Source organism: Ostrea edulis, chromosome 5 (genome assembly GCF_947568905.1).
Source record: "Ostrea edulis chromosome 5, xbOstEdul1.1, whole genome shotgun sequence".
In the NCBI taxonomy this organism is placed as follows: Eukaryota; Metazoa; Mollusca; class Bivalvia; order Ostreida; family Ostreidae; genus Ostrea; species Ostrea edulis.
In genome coordinates, this window is record NC_079168.1 from 11,070,021 (window position 1) to 11,094,859 (window position 24,839).

General features: G+C 34.9%; 2 protein-coding genes across 4 annotated transcripts in view; both read right to left on the reverse strand.

Moving 5' to 3' along the window:
* Window positions 1–24,839, reverse strand: part of LOC125651919 (barrier-to-autointegration factor B-like) — a 44,368-nt gene that overhangs the window by 1,103 nt on the left and 18,426 nt on the right. For both annotated transcript variants that reach the window (XM_048880770.2, XM_048880771.2), the window contains exon 2: window positions 13,514–13,658. In XM_048880770.2, coding sequence (XP_048736727.1) covers window positions 13,514–13,639 — 126 coding nt within the window. In that variant the 5' untranslated portion in view covers window positions 13,640–13,658. The remainder of the gene's footprint in view (window positions 1–13,513; window positions 13,659–24,839) is intronic.
* Window positions 942–11,802, reverse strand: LOC125668757 (uncharacterized). Of its 2 annotated transcripts, XM_056166652.1 has the most exons (6): window positions 7,505–11,790; window positions 6,307–6,505; window positions 3,569–5,577; window positions 2,588–2,814; window positions 1,879–2,056; window positions 942–1,309 (listed from the first exon to the last, which is right to left on the reverse strand). In XM_056166652.1, the coding sequence occupies exons 1-6, from the start codon at window positions 8,127–8,129 to the stop codon at window positions 1,074–1,076; spliced, it is 3,474 nt and encodes a 1,157-aa protein (XP_056022627.1). In that variant the 5' UTR covers window positions 8,130–11,790; the 3' UTR covers window positions 942–1,073. The 2 variants fall into 2 exon arrangements, 1 of the variants encoding a protein (XP_056022627.1); XR_008803384.1 differs by lacking the exons at window positions 942–1,309; window positions 1,879–2,056 and adding an exon at window positions 2,944–3,045 and having other exon boundaries at window positions 2,678–2,814; window positions 7,505–11,802.

Sequence of the window (24,839 nt, forward strand, 5' to 3'; positions counted from 1 at the left end):
TTGAGAAGAAGATTTTTAAAGATTTTCCCTATATATTTGTATGTAAAACTTTGATCCCCTATTGTGGCCCCATCCGACCCCCCGGGGGCCATGATTTTAACAATTTAGAATCTGCATTATATAAGGAAGCTTTCATATAAATCTCAGCTTTTCTGGCTCAGTGGTTCTTGAGAAGAAGATTTTTAAAGATTTTCCCTATATATTTGTATGTAAAACTTTGATCCCCCATTGTGGCCCCATCCTATCCCCGGGGGCCATGATTTTAACAATTTAGAATCTGTACTATATCAGGAAGCTTTCATATAAATCTCAGCTTTTCTGGCTCAGTGGTTCTTGGGAAGAAAATTTTTCCTATATATTTGTATGTAAAACTTTGACCCCCTATTGTGGCCCCATCCGACCCCCGGGGTCCATGATTTTAACAATTTAGAATCTGTACTATATCAGGAAGTTTTCATATAAATCTCAGCTTTTCTGGCTTAGTGGTTCTTGGCAAGAAGATTTTTAAAGATTTTTCCTATATATTTGTATGTAAAACTTTGATCCCCTATTGTGGCCCCATCCGAACCTCGGGGGCCAGGCCACAATTAAAAGAATGTTTGTTTCCCCTCCCCCGGGTCTAGTTTTTGAAACTGACCAGGCAGGCAGGTGATATATTTTTTTTTTTTTTAAATTCATATAATTTTATATGTATTGTCGGAAAAAAAGCAGATCTGTCAAACAGGGCACTGATTGTCTTCAATGCTTAACATCTGGAGAAGAGAACATTTATACTACTATGTTGAGGATTGGTTGAGCTTCAATGTTTTATGTATTAAAATCCTGGAATGGCTTGCTGGCGTTGAATCTGTATGCTAATATGAATGCTCTGGATGTGTAATTTCTGTTTTCTTTACTCCGACATTTCTTTAAAAAACATTATTTAAAGAAATAAATGAAAATTTTAAAACAAAAAACATTTATTCTTGACTAGAAACAAGTAGAAACAAAAATCATAAACAACATGTTAAAAAGAATGACTTAGAGAGGATGAATATCAGACTAGAATTAACTGATTGTCAGACTAGAATTAACTATTTCTTAATTGGATTTCTCTTTGGGACTTCCAATTTTTTTGAACGACACAAGTCACAAACTGGCAGCACAACTTTAAAGTTTTTGCACAAGTCCTTGTCCTTTTGGATCTCTGTTGCAACACAATATGCACATATGTCTTTGCGGCCAACATCCGAGCTGTAGTATGCAAATTCAATGTGACTGGTACATGCAAGCTGGAGTCTTGTGAAAACTTTTCCATGTAGAACATCCCCTGAAAGTGACAAAAAAAAACACTTGTCAGAGAAAAAAATTGATTTTAATGTTTTTGTGCTCTTTATTTTCTTTTTCAGATTACCCAAGGTTAAATTCAAAGATTCATCCCTACTTCCATTACTTCAATGATACAAATATTATAAAGATGTTATCATTCAATGACTGTAAATATAAAGGCTGCCAAAAACATAATTTCCACAGATTGTGCATTTAATATTGAATGTCCTTTTGGAGAGTGAAAAAGGGGAATATGCATGGTAGATGCAAACATGTTTTATCCTGCACATGTATATAAGGCCTACAAAAAGCATTTAAATTTTTGAACAATGCAAGGATACAGATTGAATGTGGACAAACACACAAATCCAATTTCTGTTCTTCTGACATTTTGTCATTTGATTAAAAAGATTTGAACAGTGAATATTCATCTTAGTTCATGTATCCATTGTTTATGATATTGATCATCATGATGATAAACAAATGAACATACTTGTGCTTTGGTTCTGTCAGAAATGCCAGTCTTATTTAGTGTCATTTAATCACAATATTGTCAATAAATATACAAACCTTCTGGTGCTAAAATTGCCCCGCAAGTGTAGTCATATTTATCTGTTGTGTGCTTCAAGGCTCTTAAATCTCGAGGGTTCAACTTCAGCTTAGAATAAATGCATCTAGGTTTGTCACATTCAGTGCATTTTATTGTAGATCTCACATTCTGGGCAACAAGCATTCTGTTTTCACAACCCTGAAAAAGATTAGATATCAAATGCTAATTAAAATATATTCATTGAATGTAGAACAAGACAACCTAGATTGTAATGTTAAACAAAACCTTAAATCCAGGGAGAGGTGTAAATGTTAGAATATTGGAGGACAAATTAAGCAAAAATATTGAAATATTAATGCAAGTCATGAAAGATATTAGGATCTAATTTAGCACAACTGTCAGACATATTTGTTACCACTGTGTGAAAATTATAATATTGTCTTTCATTTCATATAGCCTAGCAGTTTTGGTCTGTTTTCATAAGATACATGCATCAGTGCCAGTACCAAGTCTGACTGCCCATTTTCCTATTGTTGTTTATGTTTGTTTGTTGTCTTTTCTGTGTGTTTGGGATTGTTTGGTTGGTGGAAGGTGGGTGATGTTTGGTTTGGTTTGTGTTTTCTGTCATTGTTGGAATTCCCTATCATCTCTTTTATATCATAACATTAAATCCATGAATAAAATTCACAGATCTGTGATATCAATGAGGAATATTCTAAATTTACTTACTTGTTGTTCCTGAGCAACTGCTGCCACTGTTTGATTTGTGGATGAGGGTCTATCTTTCTCTGTGGTGATTGTTCCCAAGACTTCCTCCAGAGATTTATAGTGTTTTCCAGTGTTATCCATTACCGGGTCTGGCAACCATTGCCATTCTTTAGAAGATGGCGGACAACACTCTGCATCTGAACATCGCCTGATTTGGAACACATAGTGGCGTTCTTGACAGTGCTTTCCTGAAAAAGAAATATCACATTTTGTGCAAGGAATAAATAAACATATGGACAATGAATGTAGTATCTGACATAATCAATCCTGTTTAACTTAATGATATTTTCCACTGACCAAGTATCATATTGCCATACCTTGTCTAGTTGCTGAATAAAGGACCTAAACCAAGAACGAGATGGATGGACAAGGGTATTAAATCTAACTGTATATGCCCCTTTCACTTTTGTGTTGCAGATCTGCCAGGACATAAACATATGTAATTTGGAGATATAATTCCATGTAACCGTACTAAAAGTTGGTAAGCATTGGTGAAGAAACGGAGCAGGTTTTTGAAATCATTTTGGTAAATAGCTTTGTGTGTTTGTTGCTTACCATATTCGTTCTTTTTCTAAAGAGAGGATTGAGTTGGAACTGAACATAGAACCAATTCAATAAATATGTCAGTCTCGAGTTTGTGACGTACACATTTTTGTCAGTCGTTGAATGACTTTTAACTACATTGTCATTCAAATGTACTTTAATGCTACCTTTTTTCTAAAGAACACCAAAAACTACACTAGATTCAAACAACAATTTGATGACATTGTATCTTTATTTCATTCAGCTGCCGATCAACTATGTGTACTCAAAAACTCACGTCTGGGACAGATTTATTGAAACGACTTTACATGTTCTACACTAATGTTTTTTTTTCCAATTCTCAGTACTCAGTATAAGAAAAGGACATTTTTTTTCAATATTGTGGAGCATAATACCTACCAATGAAATCCTTAAAGCTTTTAGCTTTGTTCATATGGGTCTGTTGGTAGTTCCCAATGCTAATAGTGGGGTCAATCAAAGTTACACTGGCTTCCGTCATCTCTACATCGATGTCATCTGCTGCCGGAAAACTTTGAAAGGGTTTCCCTTTCAGTTGGACACGCTTTGCACGTTCTTCTAACAGGTTAATCATAGGCCTCACAGATTCGATCCACTTAGTTTTTAGACCATCAACTTTCTCCGCCTTGCGTCTTATTTCACCCATTCCATTGCATGACCTAATAACTTGTTCAATGTCTGAGGTAGATTCCTCCCTGGACAAAGCCGTGTTCTGGAAAGCTATATTTAGCAAGGACATAATTCTTTCTGCCGGATTAGCCCAGGAATGTCCTGGGGCTGTTCGACAAGCGACTAAGAATTCTAAGCCAAGCTGTTTAAACAAAATAATCAAAGATAATTTGACGCTGTTGTAAGTTGTACGATGGTCAGGCCCTCCATCTGTGTAAAGAAACAGAGCAGGTTTTTTGTCATTAACATCAACTTGATCAAGAATGTTTTTCAATTCTGTAGCGTGTCTGAAAGGAGAACTAGGCTGAAATGTGCTGTCTTTCATCGTTAAAGCAACCTGACCTCTATTAAATGACTCTGATACGTCCTCCGGTATGTCAACAAATAATGCAACTGATGGAGTAAGGGAACCTTTGCTAGAGACATCATGATCTAGACAGGATAACGCCGAATCAACTGGCATAATAGATTTTTTTCCACGCACTCCTGATGATATATGGACACCAGGCTCTCCAAAATCAACCTTGGACTTGTCGTCCATACATACAAATGTAACTTTGTCTCTAAACTTTATTGCATACTGTCTCAACATTTTGAATATACTAGCGCAGTAATGTTCATCCTGATGACTGGCACGCAGTTGTCTGGTTTGAACTTTCATTTTTAAAGGTACGCGGCCTTTACATAACTTTGCGACATTTGCATGAGCATTTTTTGGTACAAAAGCCAAAAGGACTGTTGATTCACTAGGAATTGGCACATCGTCAGGAAGTTTAGCCTTAACTTGATTGATAAGATCTCTTACAGACAGATATTTTGAGATATGTTCAATGCCGTGTCTCCTTTCATCTGCTGCCTTTAATTCCTCTAGATCGTGTTCCAATGTAGAGAAAAACACATCAAAAGTGTCACTCGGACACCCCTTGTTCAGAAGGCGGAGGTCCACTATAAGTTCTGGATCTGAAGCCATCACAGCTGTACGCATACGTTGATCAATCGCTGGGTTTTGATCGGTAGTGGCATCGCCTGTCAATGTAGCATAGATTGACCGTAGTATGTGGGGTGGTATTGTAACACCCGATATTTTTTCATATATGGAATAAAATTCTAGACGCATTTTTCTTGTATGGTATTCGGGCAACTTAGGACGGAGATTGTGTATAACCTGGTTATCCGTCAAATGCAAATCTTTTGTAGACATACTATCCTGAACTTTCCAAAAAAAGGTCAATGCCCCTAAGCCAGCACCTGGGTCATACTGGAGCACATGCAAATCAACAGATAGTGCAATACTGTTTAGAAATTTATATCTCTGTGAACTATTCATTTCAATTTCAGGACCAAAAGCTGTTTCATCAAAAAACAACGGTTCAAAAAATGCCATCTCTGAAAGCGCAAGATCTAATTTGGAATATCTGTTTAATACTTCGTTTGTTTTTTCGACATGCTGAATAGACATATGGGTATCTACTTGCCGGACAGGATGCATCTTTTCCTGGCGCATTTTTTGGTTTTGATTGGCATTATCTAAGTACTCAGAATAAGAATCTAAGGAAATTGCCAAAAGATGCAATTCATCTTTGATATTCCAATGGTTTGCATATGGTTTGGAGGCTACCCTGAATACGCATTGGCCATGTAATTTAAGTTCTTTTGCATTTAATGAAGGTTTTTTCTCCTTTTTCTTCTTGAAGTCATTGATGCCATCATACTGAAGAAACCTGAAAAATAAATATGGGTAATTGAATAGCATGCTTAATTACAAATGCACATGTACTTTGCATAGTTTCCTTAGTATGTGGAAACTATGAACCTTAACAAAGACGTTATTACCACAGTGTGACAGACAGACAGACAAGGGTAACATTTATATATTCCCTCCACATACATGGTCCAATAGGCCATACAAATGAATGAAGATCATAGCTAGCATAAATGCCAAGTAAATGACAATGAAAGGTGATGGTCTTTAATTGAATACATGTGTTGTCTGCATAATAGTTTGTAAATGCCATTACATGTATTGCCATTATCTGCACCCTGTCCCCCAAAATGCTGGTATTTATAAACCTGTTTAACCCTACTGCTAGCTTTTGTTAGTGTCGGTACCAAGTCCACTTATCCCCGAGTTTCTATCGTTATAAATGTTTGTAATTTGTCTTGATTTGTGTTTTTTGTTTTCGGAGTTATTTGGTGATATGTGATTGAATTGTCTGTCATTATTGTGTTTTCTGCTATCTTTCCGTTTTTCATTGAAATAGAAGGTACACATTAATAGTACTGGTATTTATATGTGAAAGTTCCATCAAAACCCCACGTGAAGTGGTTAAGCCAGAGTAACAGACAAATGAAAAGTGTGACGGACAACAACAATGACACAAGACCACTCAGGTATGCTGCCTTACACTACATGTGCTGGTGTCAGACACATGCAGACATGAATCCAATACCTTGCAGGAATTCCTTGAACATCTGGCATATGTACAGCTCGCTCCTGAATTGTCCCCATATTTCCACTTAAGTACCACACAGCATTGGTCAATGGCATGATCACTTGGTCACTAATGGCTTTGTCCGTCATTACAACTGGAAACTTGTCTTCAAATTCCACAAACATGTTCACTATCCCGTTGTACAGTTTTTGTTTAGCTGTAATAAAATTTACATTCTGACACACTGAGTATACATGTACTTCAAATTAAATGCAAATATTATCAATTGTGAGTTATCAATGAATACATGTGTCGCCTGCATGGCCTTATAAATGTTGAAAAAAAATAAAGTAAAAAAAATCAAAGTAAGTAAACAGCAGGAAGTTGAAGTGTGACATCTGAATTCGCATCCCATGAAATTGGACTTTACATACTGAATCTGTATACCAAATTTCAGCCACTAGTTTCTGAGAACAGAGTTACCAAAAAGTGTGGCTGACAATAACAACCCAACTGGAAATGATAAAAGGGTCAGATCCCTATATGTCGCAACACACTGGGTAGACACTGAGGGGACACAATAAGTGAATGCTAAAATAGTCAAGGATGTAAACATATCGATCACTATCACACACTTGATACCCAGAATTTGACACGCCAGGGTATTTAAAAATTGAAGCCACAAATGAGGGGGTGGACAAGGGGGCGGGAACCCGGGAGTAAGGGGGCGGGAACAGGAAGTTAGGGGGAGGGAACTGGGAGCTAACGGGGGCGGGAACCGGAATTAGCGTAAGGCGGGAGTAAAATCAAAATTGGTGACAAGCCAAAAAAAAAAACGTCAAAGGGAGTAGATGGGTCGGGAACTAGGAGTCCATGGGTAGGGAACCGGGAGTCAATGGGGCGTTAACTGGGAGTCGAGGGGGTGGGAACCGGGAATTGGAAACACCCCTGTCCACCCCCTCACAAATGTATAGCTGCGACCCTTTAAAATGTGAAAAAATGACAAAGTCCAATGTTGAAAAAAATTTGGGCAGCACTTCCCCTAGGAATTTACCGTTTTTACACCCCCTACCATAAATTTCCCCAGACCAAAAGTTTGGGAACATTGAAGAAAGAAATGAAATGGTGTGGGACAGACTCATTTATAACTTTAAGACATGAGCCATACACCATCTCAAACCTACTTGATAGAAATATAATAATGCATATAAATTACCTGTAAATCTGGGAGAGGCTTCATCAATCTTTTGAGGGAGCTTTGTCAGTGTGCTGGACTTTCTCATCAAAACATCGAAAGCTGTAGGACATGTAGGAGGATTTTGACCTTTTGGTACATTCTTATTTGGTTCTAAGTCTCTTATCACGTCAAATTGTACATATTTCAATTTTTTATCAAAGTTGTGAACCACTTGTATCTGTTCTTCAAAATGTGGCTCAAAAGTTACACCGTTGGCAAGTTTGTCCGACACGGTGACAGTTACTTCGTCCGACTTGTCTATGTTATGGTCGCCGTCCGCTGTCAAATCATTCAAAACCTCATTCCATGTACAGTGTTTGGAGAAACTGTAGAGTCTGTTGACTATTATGGGCACAACTTTAGATGTGTGTTTGTATTTTATCTTTACAGTAGACGACAACGCTATTCTGTCACCCATTTTTTCAAGTATCGATAAATCCCGGTAACTTCCGAAAAAAGCAGAAGTAACGTCTAGAACCGACACGGAGCGGACACGATTTTTTTTACGGAAATAAAAAAAAAACAACATCGCAATTTTTTGGCAAAAAAACTTTTGACCCGGGCCCTTTTTTTTGACCCGGTCGGGGCAAGGGGAAACAAACATATTTTTATTTTTGGCCCCATGATTTTAACAATTTAGAATCTGTACTATATCAGGAAGCTTTCATATAAATCTCAGCTTTTCTGGCTCAGTGGTTCTTGAGAAGAAGATTTTTAAAGATTTTTCCTATATATTTGTATGTAAGACTTTGATCCCCTATTGTGGCCCCATCCTACCCCAGGGGGCCATGATTTTAACAATTTAGAATCTGCATTATATAAGGAAGTTTTCATATAAATCTCAGCTTTTCTGGCTCAGTGGTTCTTGGGAAGAAGATTTTTAAAGATTTTCCCTATATATTTGTATGTAAAACTTTGATCCCCCATTGTGGCCCCATCCGACCCCCGGGGGCATGATTTTAACAATTTAGAATCTGCACTACCTAATAAAGCTTATCTATAAATTTCATCTTTTCTGGCCCAGTGGTTCTTGAGAAGAAGATTTTTTAATGACCCTACCCTATTTTTACCTTTTCTTGATTATCTCCCCTTGGAAGGTGGCCTGGCCCTTTATTTTAACAATTTAGAATTCCCTTTACCTAAGGATGTTTTGTGCCAACTTTGGTTGAAATTGGCCCAGTGGTTGTTGAGAAGAAGTTGAAAATGTGAAAAGTTTACAGACGAACAGACGGACGGACGGACGCCGGAATACGGGTGATCAGAAAAGCTCACGTGAGCTTTCAGCTCAGGTGAGCTAAAAAGGAACTCTACACTATAAGCACTTGGTTTAATACAATTCTGATACTGAAATTTTAGAATATATATATCAAAATGTAATTTGTTTTTGTTAAAAACAATTGTCTCCTCAGCTCCCAAATTGAAAGTGCTCCAAATTACAACCTCCTCCCCTTAATGTACTGCATAATATGGAGGAGAAAGCATGAGCAGGAACATAAGACATTATGAACTGTACTTTGTGCATTGATGAAAAAGATGGAGAAAAGATTCAACATCTATGTGACAAATGCCAATGTTATGTATGATGCAAAAACGATGATTGTTATGCTGAAGTACCAGTAGGAAAGTGAACATCCCCTTGTACATGAATAAAGCTTTAAAACACTATTTGATCCACTGTAAATTGTAGAAAAATATTTTAAAGATCCCTCATCAGAACAATAAGAAAATCATTAAATGATAATGCAGTATTGCACAAAATTTCAAAGCTATCCAATAAGCTATATAGGAAGAGAAGTGTTCACAAGCTAATTTACCCCTCCACCTCTCTTAGATCTACCATAACTTTTAGGAAAATAATTGGATCCTCCTGTCCCGAACAATATGCAGATCTACAAATGGCAATGAAGCATTGTCCAAAGTTTTGAATCTATTCGATAAGCCATATAGGAAAAGTGTTCACAGGATATTTTACACCTTCTAACCCTCTTAGATCTACTTTAACTTTTAGGAAAATAATTGTATCCTCCTGTTCTAACAATATGCACATCTACAAATTTATTTTAAAGTCTAAATCCTTTCTACTGACAACTAGTACACCCTTACATGGCACAAAACACTAGGGCTGTCACGGTTCCAATTTTTTTTGGATCGGGTCGGTTCTAAATTTTTAACTTCGGGTTCCGGTATTTCTGTTCGGGTCAATATAACTTATTTTAAAAATCTAAAATACAGATGAAATCAAACATCTTTATTGTATTTTGTTAAAATAATTACTCCGGGACGTGGACTGAGGTTTACTCGACATACATGGTACTAGACACAGCATTGTCACTTCTTAGTACATGTACAGACTGTGGACAAAAGTATCGGAACGATTTATGACGTTGTCCAGTTTGCAAAAATACTCGCGTTTGATTCGATGCTAAAAATAACCATATTTCATAAAGAATACTAAAAATAAATTGCCACTATTTTAAAGAGAAGACAATTTTGTATCTCCCTGTCCAAAAAATACCTTATTCATCAAAACTTACTTTAATATTTCGTGATATAGCCTTTGGCTCTCCGTACTGCAGTGATTCTCTTGGGGAGGGATTGGTACAAATGTTTAATAGTTTCACAATCGAAACGGGTCCAAATTGAATAAATTTTATCATATAATTGTTCCACAGAGGTAATCTCATCCATTGATTGCTCTATCTTTTTTTTAATCTTTAACCATAAATTTTCTATAATGTTTATATCTGGGCTCTGTGCCCGCCACTCCATCGTGTTGATATGGTTATATTCCATGAATGTTTTAGTAGCCCTAGAACGATGAACTGGTGCATTATCATCTTGAAATATATAATTATTGTCAGGAAAGTGTCTTGCTATTACTGGCCATAGATTGTTGTCTATGATTTGAATATATTTATCTGAATTGATGTTCCCCTCCACACGTGTTAATGTGCCGACGCCATGATAGGTTATGCTACCCCAAACCATCACGGCAAGTTTCTTGGTTTTTACAGGTGAAATACATTCTGGTCTAAAGGCCTCGTCACTTTTTCTCCAGATATACACTTTGTTATCACTACCAATAACAATTTGACTCTCGTCTGAAAAAATAATTTTTTTCCAGTCATCGTTTGTCCATGTTGATTTGGCTCGACACTATGCCATTCTTCTCTGTCTGTTTACAGGGGAAATCCTGATTTTTTTCTTGCAGACACATCGACTATACCTCTGATTCTTAAGAAAACGCCACACTGTCTTTTTGGATACATTTCTGTTTTCATTATTGTTAAAATTATTCGTCACATCGGCCAATGGAGTTTTCCTGTTAGCCTTCACTTGTCGTAAAATTTTCCTTCCGTCACGATCGCTGAGACTTTTCTTGCGACCTGTTTTAGGGGCTGTTTTTACAGTTCCTCGTTCACAGAAATTTCCGTAAATTCGATGCACAGATGTTTTAGCCATATCTAACATATCTGCAACTTTCTGAAAAGAATTTCCATTCTGAACTAATGTAGCAACTGACTGTTTGACACCATCCGATGCATATTTATGTTTCGAGGCCATGTTGTTTGGAGAGGTCTTTACTTACTTTATGATTGCAGACGACAAAAATAACGTAGTTAGTGTAAACAGGAAGTCATCATCATTATGAAAATACCTAAGGTGTAGTGTCAAATCGTATCTACACTGAAAATGCCTGCCGTAAATAACACGAACGGTTTCATTCTTGTGTAACGTCACGTAAACCGTTCCGATACTTTTGTCCACAGTCTGTACTTGTTTCCATTCCATGCTTTCAATGTTTTGTCCTTGACGATGTTGATCCTGTGGCATATTATCAATGCATTTAACATATATATATCTTACATACTGTCATTGTTTATAGTTTTGTCCAAAATGCCATCATTTGACAATTGATCAAAATACAGCCACCTTTGAGGATTCTGACGACGTATCATTGAAACGGATTTCTAATAATGATTCCATTTTAAAAACCAGACCCAAACCAAAATATGGAACTGAACCCGACCCGAACGCTGCGACCCACGGTTTTCGTTATTTCGGGGTACCTGTTGCAGCCCTACAAAACACCTTAATGCAATGATATCCAACAAGCTGTTAACGTGATAATTGGATTTTTTGTTGATTAAATCTAATCTGTTTATGAAATGGCTAATAGATTTTTCAAACTCGAGGGCGCATATGATGTACGTCACACATAATGGCGTGTAAAATAGCGAAAGTAAATATGCATATATACAGTGTTTTCCATTCATTTCATTTGAACAGGTCCATTAAGAATTGTAACAGGCCGGGGGGGGGGGGGGGGGGGGGATGGAAATTTTGGAAAATTAGACGCAAAATCCTGCATTCTGAGGCATTTCAGGGGGCAAAATGACCCTTGTTCATATGCCACTTTTTAACCTACATTTTTAAATATATACCAAAGGGTTGAACATTTTTACCTTAGACAAGTTAGTCACAGTGGTGTTAAATACACACCTTTGCGATGTTTTGACTGGAAGAAATCATGTAATGTATTCGTTCGACGCTTCATTATTTTTCACTGCCATGTGCTTCTCACGCGCAAGGTGAGAGTTTAAAATATCGTCCAATCAAAATCGCCGTTTCAAAAAGCTCTCGATAAAAACATAAACAAGGAAGAAATATGAAAGATATTTATAGCCAACCAATTGCTACCGCATACATTCTCTGCAAAGATCGATCGTGTAAATCAACATCACTGAAATTGACAACATATTATTTTTTGATTTTTTATATTTGAACCGGCCAGAAAATCGTTTGAAACGGTCAATTTGGCCGGCGGCCGGTTCTTAGGGAAAACACTGTATATATAGCAAGATTTGAATTTCATAATTTTCAAACTCGAAAACTATGCAAAGCATTGCATTAAAAAACACATTTAAAGTAGTTTTAGGCATGAAAAGAATTAATTTTGCTGAAAAAATGAAAAAGTTTAGAAACATGTGTTTTGTCCTATAATATATTAAAATAAATAGAGGATTATTTACTAGTATTACGAGTAGTTTTGTATTCCTAAGATACTCAAAAATTATAGATTAAAACTTTTGCTTTTCATTGAAAAAAAGTTAATTATTGTCAAAATTAAGGCCAAATTTACTGTCTAAAATGTTGTTGACAAGTCTATTGCTATTGCAAAACAAGTTTGTGTAACTTGCATAATCACTGTGTGTCCTGATTGGTTGAAAAGAAAAGGATCAATAAAGATTTATATTTTTTACTCGTGTGAAATTCTTTGATATAAATTATTATTATTTTTAATTCATGAATGTAAAATCGGTGATCCTTTGATAAATTTTCAGACAACCAATAAAAGCCGTGGTATTAACATTTTATATCAAATATATTAATGCACATGTAAATACATGTACAACTGTTAAAATATGGAACTAAAGCTGTCGATGGCCTCAAAGTTCGTAACAATGTAATCAAAATTGAATACAGTAATGTGGAGGCAGGGATTTTTATCTACATTGCTTTTACTACCGGTGAAAGGTACCTTTCCCCTTTTGGCAACAAACAGATGTTTCCCCTTCCACAGATAAAAAATCCTCTTCATTTGTAGAAACTTCACCAAATTGTACAAGAATTTTCAACAAAAATTTTTTTTTTTAAATATTATAAGTCATTTTCTACAATTTTCAGACTTACAATATAGATAAAATGAGTAATCAATCACTCTATATGGCTGTTACAATCTGTGGATATTATATTCCATGGATGTCCCCCATCCCCATCCCCTGGAAGCTCATGACTACATTCTCAAAAATTCCCCTTAAATATAAAATGGGTAGTAACATCTAAATGCTGGATAAAACCATGGGAGCTTTGTCTTGAAGTATCTGGTTCTCGCACAGTATTCTCAGTGTGTGCATTTTCAAATTATAAAAGTTTTGGAAGTTCTAAGGCAATTTTAAGAAAAGATAGAACTCCATTGATACAGACCATATCAAAGCCATTTGCTGCAAGTCTGCCCCCTAGAGTGTCTCCAATCCCTGCCAGTTCTGTGACAGGCTTTTCTCCCATTGGTTCCTGAACAAAGTTTCTGTGCTTCTGTGAAGTTGACGACATTCTGAATTTCTATATGAATCTACAAAAGGAATAATTATTTAAGGTAGATCTATACTCTCACTATTATGGGTTCAAAGTAGAACAATTGTATTAATTTTAACGTAAGGTAGCGCCACCCTCATGTGACTTATCAAAATTAAAGGCTCAAAGTAGAACAATTGTATTAATTTTAACGTAAGGTAGCTCCACCCTCATGTGACTTATCAAAATTAAAGGTTCAAAGTAGAACTGTATTAATTTCCAATTCAAGGTCATATGAAACAACATTCTAAAGAATTGAGTTATGCATGGGAATTCATTAATCAAAGTTTATTAAACAATTCAATTTTTTTTTTAAAAATGTACTCGATCACTCACGAAAATGACTATTTTCATTGCATTGCTTGCATCGATGGGTCGTTGTGATGTCAAAAACACACAGAATTAAGAACAATAAGCGGGTAACAAATTAATTTTAAGTACAACCCATATGGAAAAAAAATACATAAAAGTATATTTTTAATATATTATTAATACAGTCATTTTTGTACTTTTTTGAAATAATACAAAAAAAATATATTATTTTTGTATCACAAAAAAAATGGGTAACTCATTTTTATATTAAATTCTGACTTTGATTTTTTAAAGGGTATTATTTTTGTATCATTTTGGACTTAGATTATTTTCAATATATTATTTTTGTATTTATAGGGACTTAGTTTTTTTTCTAGCATATTATTTTTGTATCAAAATTAAACTTAGTCATTTTCACTGTATTAAAATTGTATTTTTTTAAAAACTTAGTCATTTTTAATCCAAATCTTTGAATTTATATGTATTAATTTTGTATTATAATTGGACTTAAAAAAAACTCCCAGTGATTTTCATTGTATAAAAATTGACTAATTTTTAAATTGAAATATAAAACTTATAACTTGTGGAAAACATGATGCAAGATTTAGCTTCTCAACTTCACAGTAAAGATTTCAAACTTTTAAGTTTAGACAACTTTATCAGTTGCATGCATAATGAAATAATAAGGAAGTATACTTCTAAATAACACTGGAGACATTATTTATTGCATATTTCCAGGACAGTCTGTAAAATACAGTATAGTTTCTTTTGACTTCATCTAGGTTTCCCATTCTAATAATTGTCATGCAGTCTAATTCTACTGATAACTCTTAAATAAGCTTTTCAATAAGATACAATGTACCATTGTACCTTATTAATACTATCTTCTCATCAAAATAACACAATAAAAATTGTAATCTCTGAACTCAACAAATTATTTCTCCACTTTGTTTGGGTTTACTGCAAGTGGCAGTTGCTATTGCACACACAGAAAAATAAATAAAGTCCTACACATAAATGGCTATCAACTGTCCAGAGCTTGGTCTCAAAGAAATAATGTCACTGAAAAATATGTTGTGCAGAATATGAGCATTTACACATGTACTTCACATTATCTCCATTACTTCACTAAAGCATAGAATGATGGACCACAACAGTTCTCATTACACTATGATGAATGAACAATGTTTCAAGTTTCACAAAGCACATCTCGTCTAAAATCATGTCCACTAAAATGAACCACACTACTGTCTCGCCTGAAAGTGGCTCTGCACTCCACAAATTTTAAGGACATTTGGTTGATGAGCATAGTTCGTTTGAAAAACCATCACTGAATCCACAATAGGCAGAATATGGTAAGCACCTATTACAGATACTTTATCATTTTACACTGTCTTGTTGACTTATGTTTCTTCTCCATCTGACATTCCCTTGAAAAATTCTTGCTCGCAACTTCCATAATTTAAAGTTTGTGTCATCTTCTGGAGGAATTGATTGGCATAAGACATGTCAGATACCTGAAAATGAAACACAAGAAATCAACTGAAATTGAACATTTTCTCTGCAATTTTAATTTTCAAAAAAAAAATTTCATTTTCAAAAATAAATGAGGGCATGAACTTTACTTGTTACTGTTTTATACCAGCATGCTTTACGAAGCGTGTTAGCACTTCAACAAAAGTATGCTGATGTGCAGCATTGTTGTTCATACAATTCATTCTAAAGATGTCCGACACTTTGATCTACAGGTTCACAGAGTTAATTTTGTTTTTTTAAATTCAACCGCAGGGGCATATATATATATATATCTTCAATGTCCTCTAATGAAAGAATTTTTTTTTAAAACTGTAACACAGGCACCTGAAATTTTATCCTTAAGTTACAAATAATGCCATAGATTGAAAAAACATATATCACACCCCTCCCTATAAATGAATACATGCAACTTACTGTTAAAATTTTAGGTGTCTGTGATTGTAACATGCTTATTATTATTTTTTGTGGACATACTCTATCAACAGTTACTTGGGTTTATTAAAGGTCATAAATTGAATATTTCATGTTAGAGAATTGAATTACGTTTACCGTCATTACTTTCTGCAATGCTGCATCCTGGTATTATTCAATCAACATCATTGTCGTCTTCAAAGTCAGTCTGCTTCCTCAAACTTCAAAGTTAGATAGGCTATGCTATATCTCCCGGATTTTTAGGATTATCTGACAAGGAATAGTCGGCAGTTGGGAAAACCTATGATAGAATTGGTCACATGAAAACAAAAACAACTAAAATTTATGAACTTAAACAACGATATATTATTTCACATTGATCATCATCGGGCAACTATCAGGTGCGATTTTACCACAAGTCACTTTGAAAAATAAATATCTATTTCTCAAATACGCAATTATAGGATTTATCAAATAATAATATTAAAGAAAACGAATAAGAAAAATGCATACCGATTGTGAAAACAACGTGCAAGTTCATCGGCACGGGCGCGCCATTACCACTCGACCTCGTGGCTTTTCAAGTTTGGTAGGACTGCTTCTTCCAGTGTTATACACGTCGCATACCCCATAAGAATACTCTAGGAGCCTTTAACAAGTTGTCCACAAAATAGATTGTATACTCTCCACGTGTTTCTCCCATTGTTTTGCTTTCCTTTCCTCACAATGTTCACAGATCGACGATTTCAAAATATGGAAGCGGAAGTGACTGTAGATAGAGTTCGGGTGACTCCGTAATCAATTTTAAATTATTATATTCTTAGTATTTGTTTTAAAAAAACAGCTATGAATTATGAATTAGTTTCTAATAGCAGAAAATTTAAACAAACGAGATAATAACAGCATATTTACGAAAGATAAATACAAGACTAGAATTTTCGGCCGTCTTCGTACTTTCACGCGATTGGTCGAAGTTCCAAAATCTGTAGCTCTCAAATTTGATTGGTTGAATGTGTGACGCTGCCATTTTCAAAGTGATTAGACTGTCGCAATATTTCGGAGGTTATTTTGCATAAATTGCTAAATATTCCGTGGTTGAGTGGAATGAGGACCGGAGTCCAGAATCACGGAATATATAAGGAAGGTGACATCCTGCAAGAACGGCATGTCCAGACGTTTTGGGCCGGGTGTACGTAAAGTTCTTGTGATCATCACAACATGGTAAGTTAAAGTAATGCCCAAGATTTCTTTATTTTGCAGCAGATGAAACTTTCAGTTTATGTAGTATGGAAGGATAGTTTTTCAAAGTAAAGTTGACTTTACAATTTTCTGAAAATTATAGCTAGGCCTATATTCCAAAACAAAACCTAGGCCTTAGCGGTCAAATTTAAAAAAAAAAGATCGAGGGGGGGGGGGGGGGTTACTCGTCCTGCATAGTTCAAGCTTGTCCAGTTTCCACACTATAGTCATAGATCTATATAGAAGGGGGGGGGGGGGGGTGGACAGCAGCAGATCCAGGATTTCCAGAAGGGGTACCTCCAGTGAATATGGTCTCAAATCCGGTGAATATGTGATATGAACCGTTTGCATTTGTATAGATTATAAAGGGACAATAGATAGACTATATGATAATGTTTTATATATATATATTTTTATAATATTCTATTACAGATTATGCAGTGGTCAAGGCTGACGACAAGTGGTGTGACTTGAAGATAGCCCTTAGGAACAAAGTTAGTGCACTTTGCAACGCAGAAGAAACGGCAGAAGCAGAGGGAGGATGAGTCTCAAGACTGATGTGTTATGAAGATCATGGACAGACTAGATATGAATACCATATAAGGTCACAGACAGACTAGATATGTATACCATATAAGATCATGGGCAGACTAGATATGTACATACCATATCATCAGCTCACTGACAGACTAGATATGTATGTACCATATAACATCATGGACAGGCTAGATATGTATAAAATACTGATTAAACATCTAGCAATTTATTGAATCTTGTACAATGAAAATGACAACAATTTGTTATTATTTATTATATTTATGATAATATAGCCCAAAGTATTTAATAGTCGCTTTTTAAATCTCTACAATAGTAGCCAATGCGACATGGGATATAATGTTTACTGTAACAATGGTTTTAACTTTTAATAGTAGCTGAATTAGTAGCCAATGCATGTCTTTTTATGCCCCGAGATCGGGGGGGGGGGGGGGGGGGGGGGGGGGGGGGGGGGAGCATATTGGCATATTGTTTTTGTCCTGTCTGTCATTCTGTCTGAAACTTTAACCTTGCTAATAACTTTTGAACTGTAAGTGATAGAGCTTTGATATTTCACATGAGTATTCCTTGTGACAAGACCTTTCCGTGAGTACCAACATTTTTGACCCTGTAACCTTGACCTTTGAGTTTGACCTACTTTTTGAAAACTTTAACTTTGCTTATAACTTTTTAACAGTAAGTGGTAGAGCTTTAATATTTCACATGAACATTCCTTGTGACAAGACCTTTCCGTGAGTACCAACACTTTTGACCCTTTGACCTTGGAGTTTGACCTACTTTTTGAAAACTTTAACCTTGTTAATAACTTTTGAACTGTACGTGATAGAGCTTTGATATTTCACATGAGTATTCCTTGTGACAAGACCTTTTCGTTGGTACTAAACCTTTTGACCTTGACATTTGACCTACTTTTAGTTTTATTTTTACATTGGTCATAACTTCTAAATGGTAAATATTAGAGCTTTAATATTGTACATGAGCATTTCTTGTGACAAGATCTTTCTACTGGTACCAAGATATTTGTCCTTGTGACCTTGGCCATCTCTGGGATTGGCCATTATCGGGGACATTTGTGTTTCACAAACACATCTTGTTTCCCCTTGCTTTTGATTGATTTTGCATAACTAAGTTGATTTGACTGAAGGTTTTATTCATATATTTTTAAAGATGTCAGATTTCTTTCTTAAAATGTGATTGAAAGCTGTTTTCAAAAACTATTAAAACATGTTTTTTACAATTCTTTTTACTTTTCTAGGCACTGCATTGTATTATTTTTGGCACATTAATATACTTTTTGTGTATCATTCTTGTACTTTTTTGAAATACAAAATGTATTTTTTTTGTATTTTTTTAAATATGTATTGTTTTTATACTTTTTTTTTTGGTAATGTATTATTTCTATTCCCCATCTTTGAATACTTAGATGTTGATACAAATTTAATACAATTCATATTTTTTTCCTATTTTAATTTTTCAAGGTGAACCAAATAATACAAAAATAATATGTTGATACAAAATTAATACAAATCATATTTTTTTTCCTATTTTTTTCAAGGTGAACCAAATGATACAAAATTAATATGTTGATACAAAATTAATACACTTTGTATTTTTTTTGTACTTTTTTAATCCTACTCCAAAATGTATTATTTTTGTACTTTAAATTGGGATTTAATACATAAATAATACAAGAGTATAGAAATAATACATCAAATGTATCATTTTTGTATTTTTACTAAGAAATAAAGTATATTAAAAATATATTTTTGTGTGTTTCATTATTTAGAAAGTGTATTATTTTTGACCTAATTTGGAACCAAGATTTAGATGGTTCCAAATTTGGTCATTAAAAATATATTTTTTTGGTATCATTTTAGTATTATTTTCTTGTATCATTTTCATATTTATTTTCGATATGGGAAGTTTACAGCTTTATTTCTTATCACTCCAAAGACAATAGTTTTTCATTAAACGCTAGTTAACTTTCATTCATAGTATTTTCATACCTATCTTTATGTTTTTAAAGTAAAATACCACTGTTAGAAATTGTTTCATAATAGGGATGTACGATTATACCGGTATATCGTGATAATTCGTCCCACAATATGTATCGCTTTACAGCAGAGAAAAAAAAAAACCCAGTATTTTTGACCATATGTAAATTCTGGAAATTTCATGCGTTATATTTCAAATTAACTGTTACAGGAAATAATTAACAAATAATAAACTTTTATATATATTTATTTTTCTAGTTAAAGGTTGTGAGTCATTTAAATATTATTTGATCTGATTTTTTGTGATTTGTTTAATTACAGTTACTTATACAAATAATTTTTTTAACATAAACTGAATTTGGCTTTTTTTTTTTGCACTTTAACACTAGAGAATTAGGGAAAAACAGAATGTCCTAAAATATTGCTGATGTTATGAAAAAATTTCGTGATATATCGTGATACAAATTTTTTTGGCGATACCCATCCCTATTCCATATGACCTTAAATAGAGTTTAATCTAATCACTAACCAATGAAAATGCATATGTTAGGTCAACTAAATTAATATGTGTGGTTCCGGTTACCCGATGGGTGACCGTCCCTAGTTTTAACCCCCGACCCTATACATTTTTTTGACTATTTCCAAAATCAGTTACCGTATTTTGCCAAATATAATGCACAGCTTTTGAAGATTTTCTTTTATGAAAAGGGGTGTATAATATATACCACTATACATATACAGGTTTTTGACTCGTTTTCCTTCAGGTGAAGCTTGACTGCAAGTTCATTCATTGCCAATATATAGATATTGCTAACATGCTAAGTTGTAAACATTTACTACAGGCCATCTAACATTAGACAGAGTGACTTAGAACTAAAAAGTGCTTACATAAACAACAGTGCAAATTTTAAGTTGTTTGAATATACTGAGCAACCACCCTCCTTATTTTTGAAAAAGTTGGATAGATTTGAAAACTTTGAAGGGCTTGAAAACAGTACTTTGGTTGAAATATCATTTCCTGCTTTCATGTTCAAAAACATGATTTTGGCAAATGCACTGATTTTTTTTCCTGTCTTTATTTTTTCCTTTGAAATATATATATGTTATAAGAATTGTGAAAACTAGGGTGATCCCTACCAATTTTGATAGGTATATATCACATCATATATAAATGGTGCATGCAAAGAAGTGAAAGTAAAAGAAAATTGTGTTTCCATCTAAAATCTATCATTAAAAAATATTTTTCAAGGGAGTGTAACCGGAACCACACATATTATTTCATTTGGCCTTATGAATAAATGTTTATTCGGTATAAGCATACTAGTGTTAATCTAGGATCTAGAGAGGGCACACATATCATATGTTCAAAAGGGCACTTTTCGTCGCGGCAAGACAATTTCAGGGCACTTTCATTGTATCATACTATGATAGTAATAATCATTTAGCCTCTTTAAAAGGTAATACCTGCTGGCTTGATTTTAAACTTTTCAATCAACCTTGTGAAATAAAGAACAATTGTTTATATCAACAAATACCTGCTGCCTTGATTTTAAACTTTTCAATCAACCTTGTGAAATAAAGAACAATTGTTTATATCAACAAATATTTTATGGAGAAAAAAGGGCATGGTGCAATTAATTAAACATCATCAATATGCACCCAAAAACTGTTTAAAATGACAAAATCCTAATTTCAACAATTTATATATAGCTATAACAAGAGGTACTGTGAGCAATGCTCACTAAGAATACCCCCCGCTTACCCCAATCTCCCAAAGGGTGTTGGTAATAGGTATAAACTACCTCTTTTCTGAGTGTAAAAAACAATTGGCATGACAAACCGAACCATATTGCTACTTCGATGTCCAGTGCGCGTGACCTTTGACCTTTTGACCCCAAAATCGATAGGGAACATCTTCATCCCATGGGTAGTCCATATGTATGATATGGTGACTGTAGGTGGAAAGGATAACGTTTTAGAGCCCGGAAACCATATTGCTACTTCGATGTCCAGTGTGCTTGACCTTTGACCCCAAACTCGATAGGGAACATCTTCATCCCATGGGTAGTCCATATGTATGATATGGTGACTGTAGGTGGAAAAGATAACGCTTTAGAGCCCGGAAACCATATTGCTACTTCGATGTCCAGTGCATGTGACCTTTGACCTTTTGACCCCAAAATCGATAGGGAACATCTTCATCCCATGGGTAGTCCATATGTATGATATGGTGACTGTAGGTGGAAACGATAACGCTTTAGAGCCCAGAAACCATATTGCTACTTCGATGTCCAGTGCACTTGACCTTTTAACCCCAAAATCGATAGGGAACATCTTCATCCCATAGGTAGTCCATATATATGATATGGTGACGGTAGGTGGAAAGGATAATGCTTTAGAGCCCTGAAACCATTGCGTCTACAGACGGACAACCCGATTCCAGTATACCCCCCCCCCCCCCCCCCCAACAACTTGTTGCGGGGGGGGGGGTATAAAAATTAATCGTGGATATCAGGATAATCATTGAGTAGACATATTATAAGAGAGAAATTACCAGCATAGGAGTTATTGCCCTTGACAACAACTTGGTTTTTGGATATAGATTAGATAATTCATTATTTATAGAAAATACAAACTTTTACAACATCATTTGTTTTCCAGTTCTTTTTATCATCATACCCAGTGAATAAAATATTCCTCCAATTTCTACCATGCATTAATTAAATCAATAACAGATTTTTTGAAAAACCTGTCATATGAGGTGGAGAGCATATTATTAGTTTATTTTATAAAAAATCAAAAGAAAATGCCACTTTTTAGATGTCAGCAGAGACCCAGATGATAATATTTACTACGAAGAACATTTATCCCCTGAGTAAAGAGTATAAATATTAATTTCACTTATTAGTCAATAGTAAATTTTGTTGATTAACTCACAGCTTAAAAATGAAATGATTCCGTTTGTTGACATAACCAAGTTAAGCAGCCAGTCAAATCAAACACCGTTCAGTTTCCTACTAGTACGTTCTTAAAACAATGATGTTTATGTGAACAAATATCCCGCTAATATTTTTAGTTAAACATTTTGGATAAAATTGTCCCAGTTTGTTTACAAAATAAGAGTTTAAATACGTTTTAATTTTGAATTCAATTCACGGCTTTCATTCCACATCTCTAAGAGGTGGGTACGAGGACCAGAATCTGGAGGCTTTCATAACAACACCAGAGAGCTAGCTACTTTCATATCTCTGATCTGTTCCAATATTTTCCATGAGAGCTACAGATCTGCAGCTAGTACCTGATGTAGGTATATAAAAATTTCTATTTGAAATCACTCTAGCTGCAGAACTGGAACTCTCTGAAAAAATATTGGGACAGATCAGAGAGCTACAGATCCACCTATTCTCTTTAAAGAAGTCAAGAGGCATAGCCTTCATTGACTTCTCTTCGCAAGCATTCATATTTTGATTCTGGAAAACGTGTAAATGCCGGAGTCGGTGACGGTTTATGCTTCGACCGACGTTTCGACTCAGATGTGCCTGGATTTACGCAATAGACAACTTGTTTTCAAATATTTAACAGCAATGCACAAAACCGTCACAAGGAAATCAAAACTTACTTGCTTTTAATCCATTTTCAACATGCCCCTGTCCCGGGTTTAAATTACAACTCTGATTAGGCCAAAAAAAAAAAAAAAGTGTGTTTACGGTAGTCCGACCGACCCTATTTTGTAGCTGCCGACCCTAGACTTTTTTATTGACAAAATCGGCCAAAAAAAAATAAAATTAAAAATCCGGAAATATTTTTTTGGGTCCGTATCCGAACTTGACTTTTACTTCCTTACACCAATATGGCGACCTCCGGTGCAGCTGCAACATGTGGTTCGTCTGTTCTGTCGCTCACATTTAATGAGTGTACCAATTCTAAGGAGAAGAAAACTGTAATAGCTCCATTCAGGGACTCAACTACATTTGTTGAAATTTTTTATATATATCATGACTATAAATTAAAAAAAACAATGAATGTTCAGTGACAACAAAATCAGCGACATCGACAGTGTCCGTGACTCCATCATGTGTAGATCCAGTATTACTTGCTCATTTCCAGTCGAAGTTCAATACTACAGCAGTGGAATTGGCAGGAATGACATTTGTTGCATATGTACTAATGACAATGCATCAGTTGTTGTGGAACTCAAAAAGAAATTCAAAACTGTATTGCCATTGTGTGACACATGTAAATCTGAGGGGAAACAAGGCGTAGTGGCAAGGCCGTTCTAAAATGTTCATTAATCTGACACCATTGTATTTTATCTACAAATTGAATTTAGGTGATTCATTGCTTTGCATCCATCATCTGTTTTCCGTTAAACGTTTTTCTTCTCCTGTAATTGCGTATGACAATTTTCAAAAAAAAAAATCCAAAAAAAAATTGACCTACCGACCAGGGGTCGAAATTAACTTTTTCTACCACAGGCTAATTTTAGCCTGTGGGTAAAAAATCCACAGGCTAAAATGAAAACCTACAAGCTAAAATAAAAATAATGAAGCAGTGCTCTTTTTTCAGTTTTTTTTTAAAATCAATGACAATGATTTTCCCCATCATTGATCCTAGTGGGTCAACATGCAGGCATCATTTGAACAAGACACTAAATTACGCAAGTCATATGGTGCAATGTTCAGGTCTCTTGACCATCGCACCTCTAATCCACAACCTATTAACCGCAGGTCTAGATCCAATGTCTTCCAATTTCATGCCACATCAGGGGTGTCACTAGTGATTTTTCAAAGCGAATCCCGGACTCATGGTTTATTAGCAGCACGATCACGAGTCCGATGGACTTTTTTGATAATCGTCTACGCGCCGAGCAGTGCACTAGTGTCATCACTACAACCCGACATCAATATAACAATAAATTAATGTAGATACCATGTAGGTCATTCTGATAAAAATGACTACCGAAAGATTTGGTAAAACATAGACTCCGATTTTTTAAAAAAGATAAATGAATAACAAAAACCTCATACTTGGAATTCAATTTAATCACCCCTACAAGTGAACAGGACTCGTGGCACATGTCTATATTTTTCATCATAATGCGATGTCCGACCTCTAAAGCATTTGTTTGACTC